General features: G+C 41.6%; 1 protein-coding gene across 1 annotated transcript; it reads right to left on the bottom strand.

Moving 5' to 3' along the window:
- Window positions 1-560: 560 nt before the first annotated feature.
- Window positions 561-17,520, bottom strand: SLC45A2 (solute carrier family 45 member 2). The gene is made up of 7 exons (XM_082074904.1): window positions 16,951-17,520; window positions 15,666-15,842; window positions 11,712-12,037; window positions 7,854-7,997; window positions 6,386-6,509; window positions 5,203-5,408; window positions 561-2,021 (listed from the first exon to the last, which is right to left on the bottom strand). The coding sequence occupies exons 1-7, from the start codon at window positions 17,384-17,386 to the stop codon at window positions 1,797-1,799; spliced, it is 1,638 nt and encodes a 545-aa protein (XP_081931030.1). The 5' UTR covers window positions 17,387-17,520; the 3' UTR covers window positions 561-1,796.
- Window positions 17,521-18,932: the final 1,412 nt, after the last annotated feature.

Raw genomic sequence — 18,932 nt, 5'->3', positions numbered from 1 at the left:
GACTTCTCCTGTTTGTTCCGGTTGAGACCCTTGTGCTCCAGCCATCAGCATCTATGAGGTTTTCAATCACAGTTCAAGGGCTCAGCTTTTCTCTTCCATGAGTGTGAAATGAGGTGGATTCATGAAGAGCTACAAAAATGGAAGAAACCGTAAAAAGTGGCTCTTTCATATAGCAGAATGAAGAAGCTGTGAAAAAGTTCAAGGTTTGCCAGGCACTGAGCCCTGATTTGGGCCTACAGTGGAGACGCAGTCACCAACACGAAAAGGTAGCTGAGGCTGTCACGGGCTTGTTATAAGTAATAAGAGTGTGCCTAAGGGAAAATTGTTTTTCCTGGGAATAAATGACTCACTCTACTCTTGAAAACATACAAAAAGGATTAAGTTAGTGCATCTCAACAGAGGTAGCTTATGCTCAGATCTAAGTGTTTATTTGTGATGGTGTCAGTTTGTATCATGCAGAACTTCTAAGAGCTCATCAGTGCATTTGACTGAACAGTGTTAATTATACATATCTAACATTTAAAAAACAAAACAAAACAAAACACCATACCTGGTAATGGTCTCTCTGTGTCACTGTTCATTAACAATATTGTATTGGCAGATGGCTTCATGTGGCTCAGCATATAACAGCAAATGGATATGACAGTTTTCAAGACAGAGGCAGCACAGCATAAATACAGTTTATCACTTTCACAGACACAGGATTTTCAAAACTCTGGCAATATTACAAAAATAAGAATGAAGCTTCACATGCAACTGCACTTTAGTATTTACTGTGAAATAATTCCTGATTGCAGAACTGAGTTTATTTACAATATTCTGTAAAAGAGCAAATACCATTCCACTCAAAGCTAGATGCATGAAGGAAAACAGAGATGCCACTATAAGCTAAATACTGTCATATCTGATATCAAGATTTAAGTGGATGACAAGCATTCATAAAATTCTTATTTTGACCAAGTTGTTTTTTTTTTCAATTACAGTATCAAAGTCAAGCGGTGAGCTTCTTAAGAAGGAAGAAATGGCAGCTGTTTCCCATAGATGGATTGTTTAGGTGCCTACACGTGGATTTGCAGAGCAGAGTTAGGCAGACTTTTGTGACAAGCTCAGTCAGTATAATACTTCCATTTATACAGAAGCAGCAGGATCCAGTATAAAATAATTACTTAACTGTTATGCTTTAAACAATAGTCTTCAATCTTTTTACATTTCAGTCATCTTTCACACCCAAATCTGCTTTTGACAGTAGCTGGGAATAAACTGATTCCATGAAACAGTACTACTAATCATAACACAGTTACACCCTGCATGGCCTCTTAGGCCTGTTTGGTGCTCCTGCAGCTTTTGACTGCCAGAAGCAATATCCCCAAAATTAAGATACCTGAAAAAACCCAGGATAAATAACAACTGTTTTCCTAAGCCTGTCCGTTTTTATCACTTCTTCAATTTATCACATACTTCATCTACTAACTTCCACAAATGGTTAATGAAGAGTTTTTTAATGACTCCTCATGTAGGGCATCAAGATACCATGGGCGTACACACCGTTATGTGTAATAGCACATCAGCAGGAATGAAGTAATAAAGCAGTCAAAATACAGAAGCTTCCTAACTCAGGCATTAGGTAACCAGTTTTATCAAGTCTCCATTTCATAAAGCTCTGGAATTGCAACCACTCCGAGGAAGGAAGAGAGTAGGAGGTGCCAGCAGTACTAGCATGGCAACAGCACCAGTGTGACTGACCCAAAAAGAAAATGCTCCCCTGGGGAGATGTCTTCCAATTGCTTCACAGAGTCCTACTGCACATATCGAACACGAAAAGCAACAAAGCAGCAGCCAATCAGTGACACCGTAGATGCCGAAATCACAGTGACTGCGCTGCCAGCGATACTAACCAAGAACCCCAGGCCCACACCAAGGATGATCTGGGCCAGCTGGACCATGCAGGTGAGAGCGGCGCAGTCGATGCCCTTCCCTCGCTCATGATCTCCAGCTTGTACCCCGGCTTGCAGCTTGAGGCTCTGAAAATAAGCACAAAACAAAACACAGTGAAATGAGACAGCTCCAGTAACTTGCAGCTCTCAGGCAATGTTCTGTCCAGACCCCCAGATGAAGCAGGATGGATCAACAGTGTGTCCTGGCAGCCAAGAGGGCAACCGTGTCCAGGGTGCATCCAGCACAGCATTGCCAGCCGGGCAGGGAGGTGATTGTCCCGCTCTGCTCTGCACTGGTGCGGCCTCACCTGGAGCACTGTGTGCAGGTTTGGGCCCCACAGGGTAAAAAGGATATAAAACTAAGGGAGAGTGTCCAGAAGAGGGCTATGAAGTTGGTGAAGGATTTGGAGGGGAAGCCGTATGAGAAGCGACTAAAGTCACTTGGTTTGTTCAGCCTGGAGGAGAGTGAGGGGAGACCTCATCCAGTCTACAGCTTCCTCACAAGGGGAGGACGAGGGCCAGGCACCAACTCTTCTCTCTGGTGACCAATGACAGAACCCCAGGGAATGGCAGGAAGATGTACCAGGGGAGGTTTAGGTTGGACATTGGGAAAAGGTTCTTCCCCAGAGGGTGGGGGAGCACTGGATCAGGCTCTCCAGGGAGGTGTCACAGCCCCAAGCCTGACAGTGTTCAAGAAGCAATTGTACGACGCCCTCAGACACATGGTGTGAACTGTGGGATTGTCATATGCGTGGAAGGGAGCTGGACTTAATGATTCTTGTGGTTCCCTTCCAACTCAGGATATTCTATGATTCTGTGATTCTATGAATAGCTCACTGCTTCCTACCTGTTTATTCTGCTTGTCCCACAGAGGTTACAAAATTGAAAGAGAGATTTTACAAGTGATAATGGGTTTTCCAAGCTTCCCATAAATTGTCCCATTTCTCCCATCTGCAATTTTCCCCTCTATCCTTTTTCTCAATGAAATAATTGTAACTTGATCAGAAATATCAGCTGTTCCCTTGAAGTTCAGTTCTACTAGAGCTCTAGCAAACTGACATTCCACAGCACAGGACACCCCATCATGAATAATTTAGCTCCAACTCTCATGGTTGAAGGAGAGCTTCAAAGGGATGTTGAGTCACACGATGTCCCCCACACATACAGATCTGAATTTGTTATAATGGAGTACTGTCCTCTGAAGTTATACCTCAAAGCACATAATGGAGTTCAGTACTGAAATGTAAATGTAATGCTTTTATTGCTGGGGAAAAAAAATAATCTGAAAACAATGGTCCAGACTAGGATTCTTCTACATTATGGAAGACCATAATTAACAACTGATTATCTGTATATCTGCTACAATATACATAGCAGAGCAAAAGACTTCACTTATTATGTACAAGCATCTCATATATAAGCACCCCATGAGGGTAGGTGATCACTGGAACAGGTTGACCAGAGTGGTTGCAGAGTCTCCATCCTTAGAAATATCCACACCAGAATGGACATGAGCCTGGGCAACCTGCTCCAGGTGGTCCTGCTTGAGCAGGGGTGTTGGACTACCTGATCTTTGGAGGTCCCTTCCAACTTAAGCTGTTCTGTGATTCCCTCCAGGAAGGAACTATTCTATTTCATTGGGAAATTAAATGATCATTTACATGTTTATTGTTCTTCCACAGGTTGCTGAGTACAGAAGGTTACAGTGTAACAAACAAGAGGTTTCCACGCTGTAGGCTAGCTGTGCTGCTGTCTTCTGGTATCCAAACACTCTTGGCCAGTAAGATGCTTTTTGCAAGACCTGTTACATTGCCTTCAAGCTGTTACCACACAAAGCTCAAAAGTACTGGAGACAAACAGTCCCCTCGTAATCCAGTAGACAAAATTGAATTTGGGGCCTAGGGAACAGCAGCAAAGAACAGGAGTTGAAATGGCAACACTTTAAAACCACATGATTTTGGTAGAATGCATAGTGAGGAAAATGTCTGTTCTTTGTTCTGGAATTATACAGTCCTTTCACCTAAAGTATTTCCAATTTTAGACACTTTTTTTTTTTTTTTCTGTGCACACTTCAGTGTATTTTATTTCACTTCTCTCTTGGAACAGCTGTGAATCAGAGCTAGACTACTCTTTTGCTTTTACTCCCTTTCTCTGAGTTGGCTGATGTAAAGTTAGGACTGTGATCTCACCTGAAGGTTCATTCCCTGTCCTTTATTACATCTTTCTAAAACTCTCATAATGAGCATTCTCTATTGGAAGAAACAGACAAATTAACTGAAAAATTAGGAATCAGATCTACGAAATATTTAACCACATTGAGACTTACTCCTATGATTCAATAGAATAATTAAGAGTTTTCTTGTATTCATCATTCAGATGACGATGGTTAAAAGTTGTACAGAACAGTGAGACATGTTCTCAAGGACTTGATCTAGCCCTGTGCTGGTCTCAACTATGTTTCTATGTTGTTTTTCAAAAGTTCAACATTTCCTTTATTAATTTCTTCAGATATCCCCAGATACAATGAGAACTTTTCCTAAGTCCTCCCAACTCTCTTCAATCCTTGTTCTTTCCAGCTCTCTCACTAACTTAGGAGACTTGAGAAAAGTTTTCCATTAAAGAGCTTAACACTTTGAAAGACATGAAGATCCTGCCATGCCCAATAACATGATATAACAAATGCAAGCTTTTCCATATTCTCCTTGGAAACATGATTTCTTTATGGGGAGGACCAAAAACCAACCCCAGACATTTAGAGTGATAATGAGAATGTGGTATACAATGTAATACTGAACTCTATAAAGCTGTACTTTAATTACATATCTTTTTTAGCTAGCAGTTTTCGTAACACTTTGCAATTAACTAAAAACTCTTCCAGCCTTTACAGTGTGGCTATTAACCTTAGGAACTCAGAAGTCAAGACCTCAGCTAATACAGCTGGAGGGAAGAATATAAGGAAGGTAGCGCTTCAAGGCAACGCAAAGAGAAGCCTTGTTATCTGCTTACTGCCTGAACTTGTACTGTGATTAGCTTTGTTCCAGTTGTGATGATAAATAATTACCTGTCTCCCTACAGGACTGTTCAGAAAGTTTGGAGCCGAGACGTTACCTCTCACAGTCAGAAAGTTTCCTTTCATAGCATGTGTCATCATAAATAGTTTGAAATTAAAATTAAAAGCTGCTCCCCAGTTCTAAACAGTTTTCACCCAAAACACACTAAACAGACCCAGACATACATAAACTTACCTTTCTTCAGACATCGAACTCACCTCTTCTTCCCTGTGATACTCTGCGATGAGTTGGAAAGGCACCGTGTACAGTGTGCTGGACATGACACCAAACAGGGAACACAGAGCCAGAGTGGAATGGACGTGGGGAAACAAGCCAATCAATCCAGTACCCAATCCAAAAAGTAGGTATCCAATGAAATAAAGTCCCTTTAATCCTATGTATGGCAGAAGGATTTTCTGCAGGTCTGTGAAAGAAAGTGAAAAAGCTGATAAGACTAAACCAGAACAGGTTAGATTTCATGAGGGAGTTCCTTTTAGGGGTTGTATTTTGTAAAATACAATACAAAACTTCCAAAATCTTACTGATTTTGGAAGTTGCCTCAAATTTTTGTAGGTATAAACTTGCCAAAGAATACTTGCTTTTTCTGGGGATAGCCTTATTCTGGCATAGCCAACTCCAGAGAAGAAGTAGTTAACAACCATTCTGGAAGAACTGCCCCCATTGACAACTTCAGACATTTCCGCTGTTTGATTATAATGCGAATGTTTGGCACCAACCTCTGTCTGAGCTGAGAAAGGCACTACAGAAATGCCTACAGTTAAGCTCCAAAGGAGAAAATATTTCCCTCAAGACTCTTTTAGACTCTCAATTCAGCCTCCAAAATGCTACTCATTTGAGTTTTCAGATCACAAGCAATTTTTTTAATCCATGGTAAGACCTATGGTGAAATCTATCTGGGGAACTGCGCTATCATATTTACACATAATTTTGGAGAGCAAGGTTTATGCTTCTGGCAAGAACTTCTACTGCATTGTGAAAATTATTTTATGAGAAATACAGATGGGGAGAGGCCAACAGAGGGACCTTTGAGAAACTACAGCTACAGCAGTGCTAGGCAAAAGAACATCTCAGAATGATGCCCATGGCATGGATTTCTGTCTGAAATTTAGCCTCAGGATTTTCAGTGTTCAGGGTCAGTTCACATGCAGAGCAACGCCTTAACCCAAAGTGACCTCTCATCATATGGTCAGGAAGTGTTCATGTTGAGATACAAGTTTCTAACAATGCTGAGAATGTAACATTTCTTAGAGTTTTAATGTGGAAAAAAAAACCCAAAACAGTTAATTTGGCATTGCTCCATTTTTTTAAACAGTGTCAAACAGCAAACAGTTTGAACACTGTTTCAAAACAAAGTGTTGGAGTACTTTCCTGGGTACTTACAAGAATAGACTGATGAAGCAATTGCATTGATGCACAGCCCCCAGCATCCCATCTCTACTCCTGCTTTGTAGGTAAGGTAAAGCGTGGAGTTATGAGGTGCATAAGGACTACCCTGGTATACAACCTGGAAGAGACCACAAGATCACAGAAGGCAAGGATGGACTGCGTGTTTATAATACCTCTCTCACACGGAAACCGGGTACCCCCCTTAGGGCCTCATCTCTGGTAGAGGAGATAATTAGCACCCAAGAAACCTGTTAAGCAGTGCTCAAACTATCCTTTCACAGTTCACCAAGTTTCATAATCATTTCTTTCAGATTCACACATCCCAGGTTCCTCCTGATTTATTACCCTCTGCCTTTTCCTGGGCTCTCCACTCCACACTGACTTGTTTGCTGTTTTTCCTTTCGGTGTCTTATTTCCTACTCTCCTTCTCTCTCCACTTCTGTCTTCTTGCCTTAGTCCTTCTTTCCTGAATTTACCTACAATTAATTTTTGTTTTCTCTTTCAGGTTTACCCCAAGACACTAATTTTTCCACCCAGTAATTGTCTTACTCAGTTTCTTATCTAGGCAAGCAAAATTTTTTCAATCAGTTGTTCGTATACACTGCAGACAGAAAAAAAACAACCAACCAACCCACCCCAACAACAACAACAACAGCCAAAAAACCACAACCCTCCCTCTCACCTAAAGAGACAGAAAAAGGTAAGGAAATGGGAGTACTGCATGGAAATCACAGAAAATAAAAAAAAATAATTAAAAAAAAAAAAGGCAATGAGACAATTCATGCCAGGAGCATATTTGTACCCTGGAAGAAAGGAGGCAGACAAGGTAATATAGGCACTAATCACTGGCAGGTAAATACAGTCTTACAGCCTATGAATGGTGTGGGAAAGGGAACACTGGATATCAGGAAGGCAAGTAATAGCTGGCAGAAGGGACTCAGGGAAAGGTTTAAAGGGGTATGGCAGGGACAGCCAAATGAAGGAGATGGGCTTTCAGCTACCCAGTATCTCACTGTGTGCAAAAAGCTGCAGAGCCTGAGGCCAGGGAGGCTGCAGTGCAGGTGGACATCTCTGTGCCAACAGTGCCAGGATGTGGACAGCTGCATCCAAGCAACATCAGCGTTACTTTAGTTAGGAAACATGCCCACCTCAGAGGGGCTCCAGAGCCAAAGCAGAGAATAGATGTGTTCGGAACAGCCCTGAGAGCTTCATCTGGAACAGTTAAATAGATACAAATAGCCTTACAAATACTAAAAGGTTTCCCCCAAAGATCCAACAGACTAGCTTGGAACAAGGGCCTGAGATCAATTAGTGGTTTTACAAAAGACTTGTTGAGCCGTCCAGACACAGCTGGCTCTGCGATCACTGTGATTCCTTCGGGATTACAACGCTGTCTTATTTATTTTCAGTGGAGAAGGAGATGCTGTGAGGAAAGAGAAGTGAAAGGATTTTATGCTTTTACCTGTCCCATGAAATCCGTGAAGAAAAGCATGTTGGACAGGAAAGCCATCCATCCAAAGAGGTGACTCACACACAGATAGCGATAGTGGGATGGCATATTTAGAAGTGTCTTCAGGAGTGATTTAAGGGTCATCCGCCTCTGATCCTATAAGCAAGTATATAACAATACTACAGTATTATTGCCCTGAAGGCTAATAAAACAGCTGATAGCACATGAAAGGCCTCAGCATCTGTTTGTTGTTAAACTTCACAGTTTTTTACTTTTTTGGGAGGAAGGGTTGTTTGGGTAGTTAATGTCCTTCAATATATATTTGATTTTTAGAGCCACTGCCTAATAAAGTCATCTGAAAGATTCACAGAGATTCTGGGAGAGCTGGGATATATCAGCAAGGATGTATCATTTCTTCCTGTTATAATCAGTAGGATTATCGTTTACCTGTACAAACCCCAGAACAGGAGCAAAAATAATTACTTTATAGAGACAATCAGCTTTACATTGAAAACTTAAAGCTGCCACAGAAAAAAATGAAACTCAGAATACCTCTTGAGAACTAGAATGTATCAGTCATGGAATACAGCACTTCTGAGACCTTGTTGCCGTTCCCTTCTATGTGCTGAATTCCCTAGACATCTTCACCTCTTCTGGCATATAATAAGATTTCCACTATGTGCTGTCCTTCCCTCCATGAAGCAGGGAGAGACTGTGGCACATCACAGGAGGCACAGCACCTACAGATCCTAGCACTCAGAGAATGCCAGCTGCAGCACCTGCATGCCTCATCCCATGGGAGAAATATCTCATTCAAAAAAAACCCCATTATTGTTGGTTGGTTAACAAATCCCACTGATGGGGAAAATCAAAATTTTGCACCACCTTCAATGCCCTGCCTTATTTCCCTCCTCTTTTTCTGAGCCCTGTGCCTCAAAATTTTTCTAGACACATTCATCAGATCACTTGCGTCACATGAATTTTTTCAGTACTGTAGGTGACTTGATGTCAGGCATTTGTGACACACAGTTCTTACTGCTTTAAAGAGCCTGCATAGTTCTTTGCTTTTAAAGAAAAAAAGATATTATTGTATCTGTATATGATGGAATACTTCAAATTTTCTCTAGTGAGGTTTGGAGGTAACAGTGTTGGGACAGATCGTTGAGGGATCCACGTGGTCATGAAATGTGGAAGAACTGTAAAAGTTATGTTCATTACTGGTAATCTGATTTTTTGCCTTCGATTTTCTGGAAGATAGTGACATTTTTCACTCCCTTCGGTGTTCTACTTTTCACAGTTCTGTTTTCCTTTGAACTAGGTTATGCTGCAACCTACTCTACCAGTAATCACCACATATAAAGTTGGGAAATATTTTGCTGCAGTGAGAGGTTTTTAATCCCCATAGGAATGCCAAAATTCAAGTTGTGGACTTTCACCTTGAACTGTCTGTTGTCCAATTCCCTTGGAATTTCTCTGGGCATCACTGTCTCTCTTAAACAGGGTAAGCTTCCTATTCTTCTACAGTTATGAAAAAACAACAACAAAAAAATCCACATTGTCTCATTAGTGTTCTTTCAAGGACAATAACTATCGTCTGACTTTAATTTGTTCAACTCTTCCACACGGTTCTTTAAAACAGCTTTTCCAATCAAAGTGTTATCATCAGGTCAGGGAACTACAAAGGATACTGCTGCAATTGCAAACAATAATTTGACAGCTGGACAGAAACACTTGCTTTCTATTTAGATATTTTAGAGAGTGGAAGTGGAAACTGAAATATCTAATGCACACATTCAATACACAGCAACACACAAACCCCAAACTAATTTAAATGATGTGTTGAAGTTTGGCTCTGTTTAAGCGCCTTATCCTTTAAAAGCTCACAATGCCCAATCATTTTATCTATAAATTCTCTACAGCTCAAGGCCTAAGATGATTCTTAATGATGCAGAGGAATCAATATGACTTGGGTTTTGTGGCACCAGATCCTGAGTAACTTGGCACAAAACTAAAGAAAAAATATGAATCACTTTTAATGTGTGTTCATACTATAACAGGTCACATCTGATAAATAATCATGGTAGCTATTAGCACATAAGATCACAGTCCTTAATTTAGAAGATACAGGGTCATGATGCCTGCCACAAAAAAAAAAAAAGAGACACAGAAAAACAGGAAGCCAAACCACTTATTCAAGGAAGCAATTACAGTAATGAATGAACTCAAAAACCATGTACCACAAGAGACAGACGATTAAGGCAGTGGCTGTCTGGAATTTACAGATACGCAGGCACATCAAAGAAACATGAGACAGATCAAAGCACTGTGAGCCTCTGACAGACTGTCCAGATAAAAATACGGAGAGGAGAGCAATGGCACAAGCTGTCCCACCGTGGCCACCAGAGCTTTACCTCGGGTGTCAGATGTGACTGATTCAGTGGAATCAGTTCTTGCCAAGGTAGAGGCTAACCTGGCCCATCATCTGCTCCCCGTGCTTTCACTGCATCTGCTCTCTCTTCATTTACCTTCCTTCTTTTTTAGAGACCATTTGGGCCAAGCAGTCAATGACACTCGGCATCTCTGGCAATTTGGAGGATGTTCAGAGTGAACAGTGCTGTTCAGGGATGTTGGCTGCTCAGCCTGGCCCATGGTGGGGAAACGGGGACAGCATTGCAGTCTGCTAGCCGTGTTCTCCTGACACAGTCACTTGCTGTCCCTCTCTGTGTTTGCCCGGCATTGTATCTGATATAATAATCTTTGAGTTAGGAATGCCAAGTGCTATTATACTACAAATGAAAAATAGTAAAATATAATCAATCCGTCTATTTGTAGCTTAAACATGAGTTTAGGTTTCTAACTTACAACAACCTACACATTCTCCATATTTTTTACCTGATTTATCAAGACCTGTATCAGGGATAAATATACATAACACCTAGAGATCAGAAGGGAAATTAAAACAACAGGCAACTGTTCTAGTGTAACTTACTGTTACACTAGAAGCCAAACATATACATTAGCATTTCCTTGCTCTGGGTACCATGAGAGTACAGTGAGGACTCCTAGCACTAAAAGTCAACAAAATAGTAAAAACTATTTTCTGTTCCCAAGACCATTCTAGAAATGTGCTCTCCAGACATTTTTCAGGTAGATTCACCTTTTCCTTGTTGCTTTAGGTTGAAGCAATTGCTCATAGAAACACATCAGAAACAGAATTAACAGTGATGATTTGAAAGGTCTCTCTAGTCTCTCCCACCTAAAAGCTCTGCCAAAGTCACAGCTACAAATCACTTCAAAATGAAACTCTGTAAGTGAGGTAGCATTGTTACAGAGGTAACAATTTTAAACACATCACTACTGTCACTAAATCCTCAATTAAATGCTAAGCAGTAGCATAACTGGAATGTTTACTAGACCAGGGAACAAACGCTTCATAAGTTTTATGTATGTAAGTGTGTGGACTTCAATGGGGGTTACAGATTTACATCATAGATTAATGGTCTGTAGTCCTTGTCTGCAACGTGATGTTAATTCTATCAGGAGTGAAGGACAAAGTATATCCTCTTTACACAATTCACATGAGGACGGTATCAGGAAACTGACACAGAGCAGAAACCTGAACCTTTTCTCCCTCATCCCTGCCAATTATTCAGAGCGTCAGGATTAGTCCATCTAGGCCCTCTTGGTGGAAATACTTTGTAAATACAAAAAAAAAAAAAAAAGGAGAGAAAAGCAAACAGGCTTTCTATTGACCCTGTGTCCTAGTGGAGGATTCTTTTGCTATGGGTGAAGGGGCTTTATGGCAAACAGTCAGTATCAGCTAATTACAGGATCTCCAAGGATAGAACGATAAGAGTTACAAAATCTTACCTCTGTACGTGATGCATCAGCATATTTCTCTGATTTAGTTCCAGCCATTATACCAGTACATGTTGATTTGAAGTCACTTTTCTTGAGTTCCTCCTCTATGGAGCTATATTTATAGGATCCAGTCACTTCCAACAACAACCTTGTCTCTTCATTTTCATATCTGAGTGGGACTTCAGGAATACTGTACAGGTGCACAGTAAGGCAGATTAGGAGAACCAAGGCTGCGAAGAAGAAAATCACCTGGAATTCCGATGCCAAGGAAAATCCTAGCACAGTGTGACCCCAATCCACAGCACCTGTCAGGTAACCCAGGGCTCCTCCCAAACCTACAGGGGTGGGAAAAAGGACAAAAAAAAAATCTACTGGCATTGATAAAATAAACAATCTGTATGCAATACCCTCAACAGGCAATCCCCTCAAGAAATGACTGAATAATCACTCTCCAGATATTAATCACAAGAAACAGGAATACTGAGCTAAATACATACATAAGCAGTTACCAAAACATCTCTTGAAAAATCTCCTCAGCTCTGGTGGACAGTGGTCTCCAAAAAATGCATGAACACATAGCAACACGGGCCTCCACCTCTTTTCTCTTTGAGCTTTTATTTTCTTTGAAACAGTGAGTAATACAAAATAAAGTTCTACTGAAATTTATGGGGTTTTTTTAACTTCAAAGAACAAACCTTTTTAAAAATTATATTGAGACTATTTATAGTTTTCAGTTTGTAAAATGTATTTTATACAGCTGAATCTAAACAGAAATACTGTCTCCATGTGAAATTTAAAAATATAAAAGGAAATAAAACCAAATGCATTTTCTTGTAGTTATCAAAGTCCAAGTACCTCACCACTTGGAAAAGAAAACAAAAAGGATCGAATACAAATGTGTAATTCCATTTACTGATTTTCTCAGAAAAGTCAGAATAAAAGGTAAAATGAGAGTGTGACCTTGTGTCTTGAAGTTAAAAAAGCAGTGTTCAGCCCAATTAAAATAAATAAATAAATAAATAATTTATGTTATTAGTACATACAGCTCCAAAAGCACAAGAAAGCGCACTGTGTACAGAGCTCTGGTAGGGGAAGCAGGTTTGTAGAGTTCTGACACCTTGTTAACTTGGTGGCTCTGCAGGACACAGGAGTCAAGCAGGAAAGAAGCATTTGCAGGACTTGGAAGCATTTCTGTTCTTCTGCTTAGAAGAGCTGAAGACAATATATGGCAAAAGCATTCTGTCTAACTAAAAGTAACATCTGCTTCACCTAAAAACAAAATTTTAATTCCATTCTGGGCTTTCTGTACTTTTTTCCCTCTTGGTTCTGATTATGGTCCTTCTTCACTGTGTCATGCTGCATTTTACAAAGGACTGTATCCTTGCTTGTTCTCATGAAAAACAATTAGGCTGTTAATAACTATTTGAAGAAAACCCCTGCAATGAGCAGGGACATCTTCAACTAGATCGGGTTGCTCAGAGCCCCATCCAGCCTGGCCTGGGATGTCTCCAGGGCTGGAGCATCGACCACCTCTCTGGGCAACCTGGGCCAGTGTTTTACCATGCTCATTGTAAAAAATTTCTTCCTCATGTTTAACCTCATGTTTGCACAGAGTGAATGTTAGATGTTTGATGGCTTTGCATACTTGTCCTGGTTTCAGCTGGGATAGAGTTAATTTTCTTCCTAATAACTGCTGTAGTGTTGCGTTTTGGATTTAGCATGACAATAATGTTGGTAACACACTGATGTTCTAGTTGTTGCTGAGCAGACAAGGGCTTTTCAGCTTCTCATACTGGCCTGCCAATAAAAAGTTGTGGAGTGCACAAAAGGTTGTAAGGAGACACAGCTGGGACAGCTGACCCCAATGGACCAAAGGGATATGATACCACATGATGTCATACTGCACACATAAAGCTGGGGGAAGAAGAAGGAAGAGGGGAACATTCAGAGTGTTGGCGTTTGTCTTGTCAAGCAACTGCTGCTTGTGATGGAGCCTGGCTTTCCTGGAGATGACTGAAGACCTGTCTGCCAATGGGAAGCGGTGAATGAATTCCTGTTCTGCTTTGCTTGTGTGCGCAGATTTTGCTTTACCTATTAAACGGTTTTTATCTCAACCCATGAGTTTTCTCACTTTTATCCTTCCAATTCTCTCCTCCATCCTACTGGGGGGCGAGTTGAGTGAGTGGCTGCGTGGTGCTTAGTTGTCAGCCAGAGTCAAACCACGACAACACTGTTTTGGCAAAAAGTAATCATCACATGGGAGTGCAGTCTGAGTGTGCTTGCTGGATATGTGCACTCTTCCTTCTTATATCAGTGGTCCTAAGATTCATAACTGCAAAGCTACTGAGTTCCATGTTCAAACCTTAAACTGAAGACAAATTGGAGAGCAAAATCTTGGAGATATTTAGTATAAAAAGAAGAATAAAACAGGGGAAATGAACTCACTGTCTAAAACAAAAGATAGAAAATAAGCGGGAAGATTGTTGTCTGTGTCTAATAGGGATAGAACAAGGAATGATAAATGGAAATTGTAGGGAATGGATATTAAAATTAGATTTTAGGTGAAACTGTCTAACAAAAAGGCCAGTGGAACAGACTGTTTTGGGAGGGCTGCAGAACCCCTGTTAAGGAGGGTTTCAAGCACAGGCTACGTAATTACCCATCAAAAAGGGTTAAGATACAGTGCTCTTACTCTAGAAGGCACAGGGTGATGGACAAAACAATGCAGAGAAATCTGTTCCAGTCTTATTTGATGTAATTTGTCCCACATCCCTTTTCACAATTCAGTACATGAATGAATCAGCTAAATCTGTAGCTCTGAATTTGGAAACGAAGCCTTTTTAGAATCATCTGAGGAAAAATTGCAACCAGAGTTCTGCTCAAGGCAAGAATACATGTAGAGACTCAGTTTCCTCTCTGTTCAAACAAGTGATTGTTAAAAATTTTATGTTAGTTTCTAATGGATAATACTGATTTCATTCCCATGTGGCTTTAAGGTTCCCTTTTAATCTGTCTTCCTGGGCACAGCTATTTCATATGTACAAAACTGGCCCGTTGTCAACAGCTACTACACCTCTCTCCTAGTCTAGAGTAACTGCCACTGAATCTGCGGGCCTCTGCTCCTGGTACAGCTCAGTGTTCTCAACAATCTGCACCAGCGCAGATTGCATCACTTCTCATCTAGCCTGCTTTTTGTCTAGTCCCTTCACAGTGACTGCTCACAGACACAGATGGAAGCTCCTCCTGATTCACATTACAGTTACACAGCCTTATATGTCTTACCTGTGCATTTTCTCAACATAGGGCCCATGTAGCACAGGTTTCCTTCTGTAATTCGGCAAAGTTTTCAACATGTATTAAGGCAAACAAAGCTCATGCTTCATTTGCAAGAGCCTGGACTGAACCACTTGGATTTATTTTGTGGAAGTTGTGAGTTCTGAATTTTACACAGAACTCATTCTATACAGGAAGGCAGCACATACTGGAGCATTGCTGAAGAATGGAAATCAACTATTCTGGTTTGTGCAGCTCTTGCCCTATGTTTATTCTATGCAGAATAAATACGTTATTTTTATGTGCTATGGCATGGAAACAAGTTACATATCCTATTTTTTTTTTTTTTTTCAGCAAAAACTTGAAAAAAAAAACAGGACAAACCAAAACCAACAACAAGCTGAATAAACACTATTTCACTTTTTGAAATAGTTAATTGTTGTTACTTAAGTCATGGCTATATTGCTGTAAATGTTTATGCCCACAGCTTTGTGCAGCAGAATTCTTGTAGCAGTAATCACAAGTTGCTATTCTCCGGAGTAGTGGAAACCCAGCAACAAAAGACTCGTGACTGAAGTGTGGGATCAGATGATCAGTTCATTCAAGATTAGAAACACAGTAAGGATAAAATCCATGCAGTTACTTTCCCTTCCTTTGAGACACAGGGAGAAAAAGAAGGTCTCTGAGTACCTGTAAGGAGGGCGTGGTAATGCAGACCCTTCTCTTTATCCTGATGAGAGCAGACATCAAATAAATATGCTTTGATGGGGCCATCAATAAAATCAGCTGCAAAATCAAAAAGCACTACTCCCAGCATGGTAATGACTATTGCCCACGTCCGCTGCTTGCTTCTCTCATCGATGAAAGCTACAAAGAGAAAAACACCCTCATTCTGACAGCAACAGTGCCATGTTCTGCAAAACCACATTTTATTTTATCTTTCCTGATACCTCTGTATCTAAACAGTGCTTAGATATGCAAGAGAGAGCAGTGATATGAGCATCACATCAGAGAAGCAGGATAACTGAGTCTGTGTAGTCCTGAGCTGTGCCAGGCTGATGTACTGCCTGGAGCCAGCACAAGCTCAGGGTACTCCAAGCTCCACAACCAAGAGCATCACTAGCTCCTAACTCCTTCGTTCCTCCACGGCATGCTCTGATAGCCTAGAATACAAGCATTTTGTAGTACTTTTTTGTTCTATTTGTTCCACCTTTCCATTGCTTTAGATAATGAGGGGTTGACTGGAACATCCCTTTTTTTGGAGCAAAAGAATACAAGTATATTCAGCACCAATCTAGGAACTGAAAATCAATCCATATATAAAAACACACACCTCTCCCCTTTGCCAAGTAGTAATGACAGCAACAACCTTCCATCAAGGCTTTGAGAAGTTACTTGTCAAGATTAAATATAACAGTATCTAGGGATATAACTCCTATTTGATTTTGCACATTCCAGGTGCAACACTGTTTCCAAGGAGTTGTGGATTTCTGTTACTCACCAGCATAACAGAGTCTGGAGTCAAACCAGTGCTACGATAATTAAAGATACATATTTCAATGCTAATCCATCTAAAATATGGGTTAGCAGATATTCAGTTTGGATGTGTATTACATCACACAAACAATACTGATCATTTAACTTAACAAGATCGATTTTAGTTCCTAAAAACTTGTCTGGGCCTAAGCAGTGCTTTACTTCTATGAACGGATCAGGCCACCACACCAACATACTGTAATCAAACATACAAACTACAGAACACTATGTATAGGCTACATAAACAACATGCTGCGTTAGGATTGAATGTGTTTGAAGATTTCAGTGCTCTCCAGCACCTTCAATGCAGCTGAGTAACATGATACCAAATTTTAACACTCAGTTTTAGCAGAGAAAAAAAAGTAACCCCTCTTTTCTTTCTGATTCAAAAGGCTAGAATGGGTTTTTTCTGTTAGCAGAGCACATGCCCCTCACTCACCTGAGATCATCACGTCCCCATTGAGGTACAAAGCCATGCCTAACAGCATTATGAGGCCCAGACCCAGAATGTAAGGTCTCCTCCTGCCCCAGCTACAGGTGCAGTGATCGCTGGCTGAACCTACCACAGGCTGCAGCATGAAGCCCAGGATGGGGCTGATGAGCCACACCAGGCTGTAGAGGTTCTTGGGCAGCCCTACACTGAGCAGCACCGGCGTGACAAAGGCGGCCTCCACGGCATAGCAGAACTCCCGGCCAAACATGGCCATGCTGTGCATGACCAGCCTTCCCATCGCCCGCTGCTTTGGCACCACTGCTCCGATCCTGGTCACAGATTGCAGCACAGCCTCCTCTTCTCTGCTGCTGTCCATATCGGCCTTGGACACCTCAGAAGGGGGTGGAAAAGCCCCGTTGAAACTCTCTTTCGATAAGGTCATCGCTCTGGCTACGCGCAGCGCTCTGGCGAGTCGGTGCTGCCTGCCCCGGCTGACATAGAGCCCAGATCATATGCCGGGTGGGATCGGTCTGTGCTGGGGGAGGGACTCACATACTTTCATGGATCTGTGATCACAAGTTATGCAAGGAAGGGGGCGGGGAAGTGTGTCTTAACATTAGCAGATCTGAGCTCTTGGGCGTCTTTAAAACTCTCAGCTCTCCACAACTGAAGAACTACTGTTTAAGCATGAAATACACACAAAACAGCAACATACATCACATGGGCGAGGTGCAGGATTAGCCTGCCACAAAGCTATTCCTCTTGTTGCTGCAAGAAGTGATACCAAGAATCTAGAGCCCCTATTTTTTCATTCAAAAAGCATGAGAACCAGTCAGAATGACGATTTCCTGTTGACAGAATCGAGGAAAGAATTTGCAATATATACCTAAAAAAAAAATTTCAGTCCATTCCATTAAGATAAGTGAATCTACCTATTGCTCTAGAGTGTTAGTGGCAGACAAAAAGCCTGACAGAAATCTAGGGAAAAATTTTTGCAGCTGTTGTGTGCCACCCTCAATAAAACTGATTATTTTCTTAATTTCTGAAAAATAAAGGATATCAGGATCACTCAGTGTTTTTTTAAACAGTCTTACCTGCCAAGAGAAGTTCTTAAAAGAAATCTGGAGTGACATACCAAAACTGTAGCTTTCAGGTTGGCCACCTGAGTGAGCCAGCTGATCCAACATATGCTGAATCATAGAATCATAGAATGGTTTGGGTTGGAAGGGACCTTTAAAGGTCATCTAGTCCAAACCCCCTGCAATGAGCAGGGACATCTTCAACTAGATCAGGTTGGTGAGAGCCCTGTCCAGCCTGGCCTGGAATGTTTCCAGGGATGGGGCATCTGCCACCTCTCTGGGCAACCTGGGCCAGTGGTTCACCACCCTCATTGAAAAAATTTCTTCCATACATCTAGACAGAATGTTCCCTCTTTTAGCTCAAAACCATCACCCCTTGTCCTGTTGCTATAGGCCCTACTAATAAGTCTGTCCCCATCTTTCTTACAAGCACCGTCCAAGTACTGAACTGCCACAATAAGGTCTCCCTGGAGCCTTCTCTTCTCCAGGCTGAACAACCCCAACTCTCTCAGCCTGTCCTCACAGCAGAGCTGTTCCAGCCTCTGATCATTTCTGTGGCTCCTCAGGCCCCTCTCCAACAGGTCCGTGTCTTTCCTGTGCTGAGGGCGCCAGAGCTGGACACAGGACTCCAGGTGGGGTCTCACCAGAGCGGAGCAGAAGGGCAGAATCACCTCCCTCAACCTGCTGGACATGCTGCTTTTGATGCAGCTCAAGAGACCACTGACCTTCTGGGCTGTGAGTGCACACTGCTGGCTCATGTCCCATCTTTCATCCACCAGCACCCCCAAGTCCTTCTCCACAGGGCTGCTCTCAATGCCTTCATCCCCCAGCCTGGACTGATACCAGGGGTTGCCCTGATCTAGGTGTAGGACCTTGCATTTGACCTTGTTGAACCTCAGGAGGTTCACA

This window comes from Streptopelia decaocto, assembly GCF_964273445.1.
Source record: "Streptopelia decaocto genome assembly, chromosome: Z".
NCBI lineage: Eukaryota > Metazoa > Chordata > Aves > Columbiformes > Columbidae > Streptopelia > Streptopelia decaocto.
The sequence above is the reverse complement of the archived record's forward strand: the minus strand, read 5'-3'. Positions and strand labels throughout refer to the sequence as shown.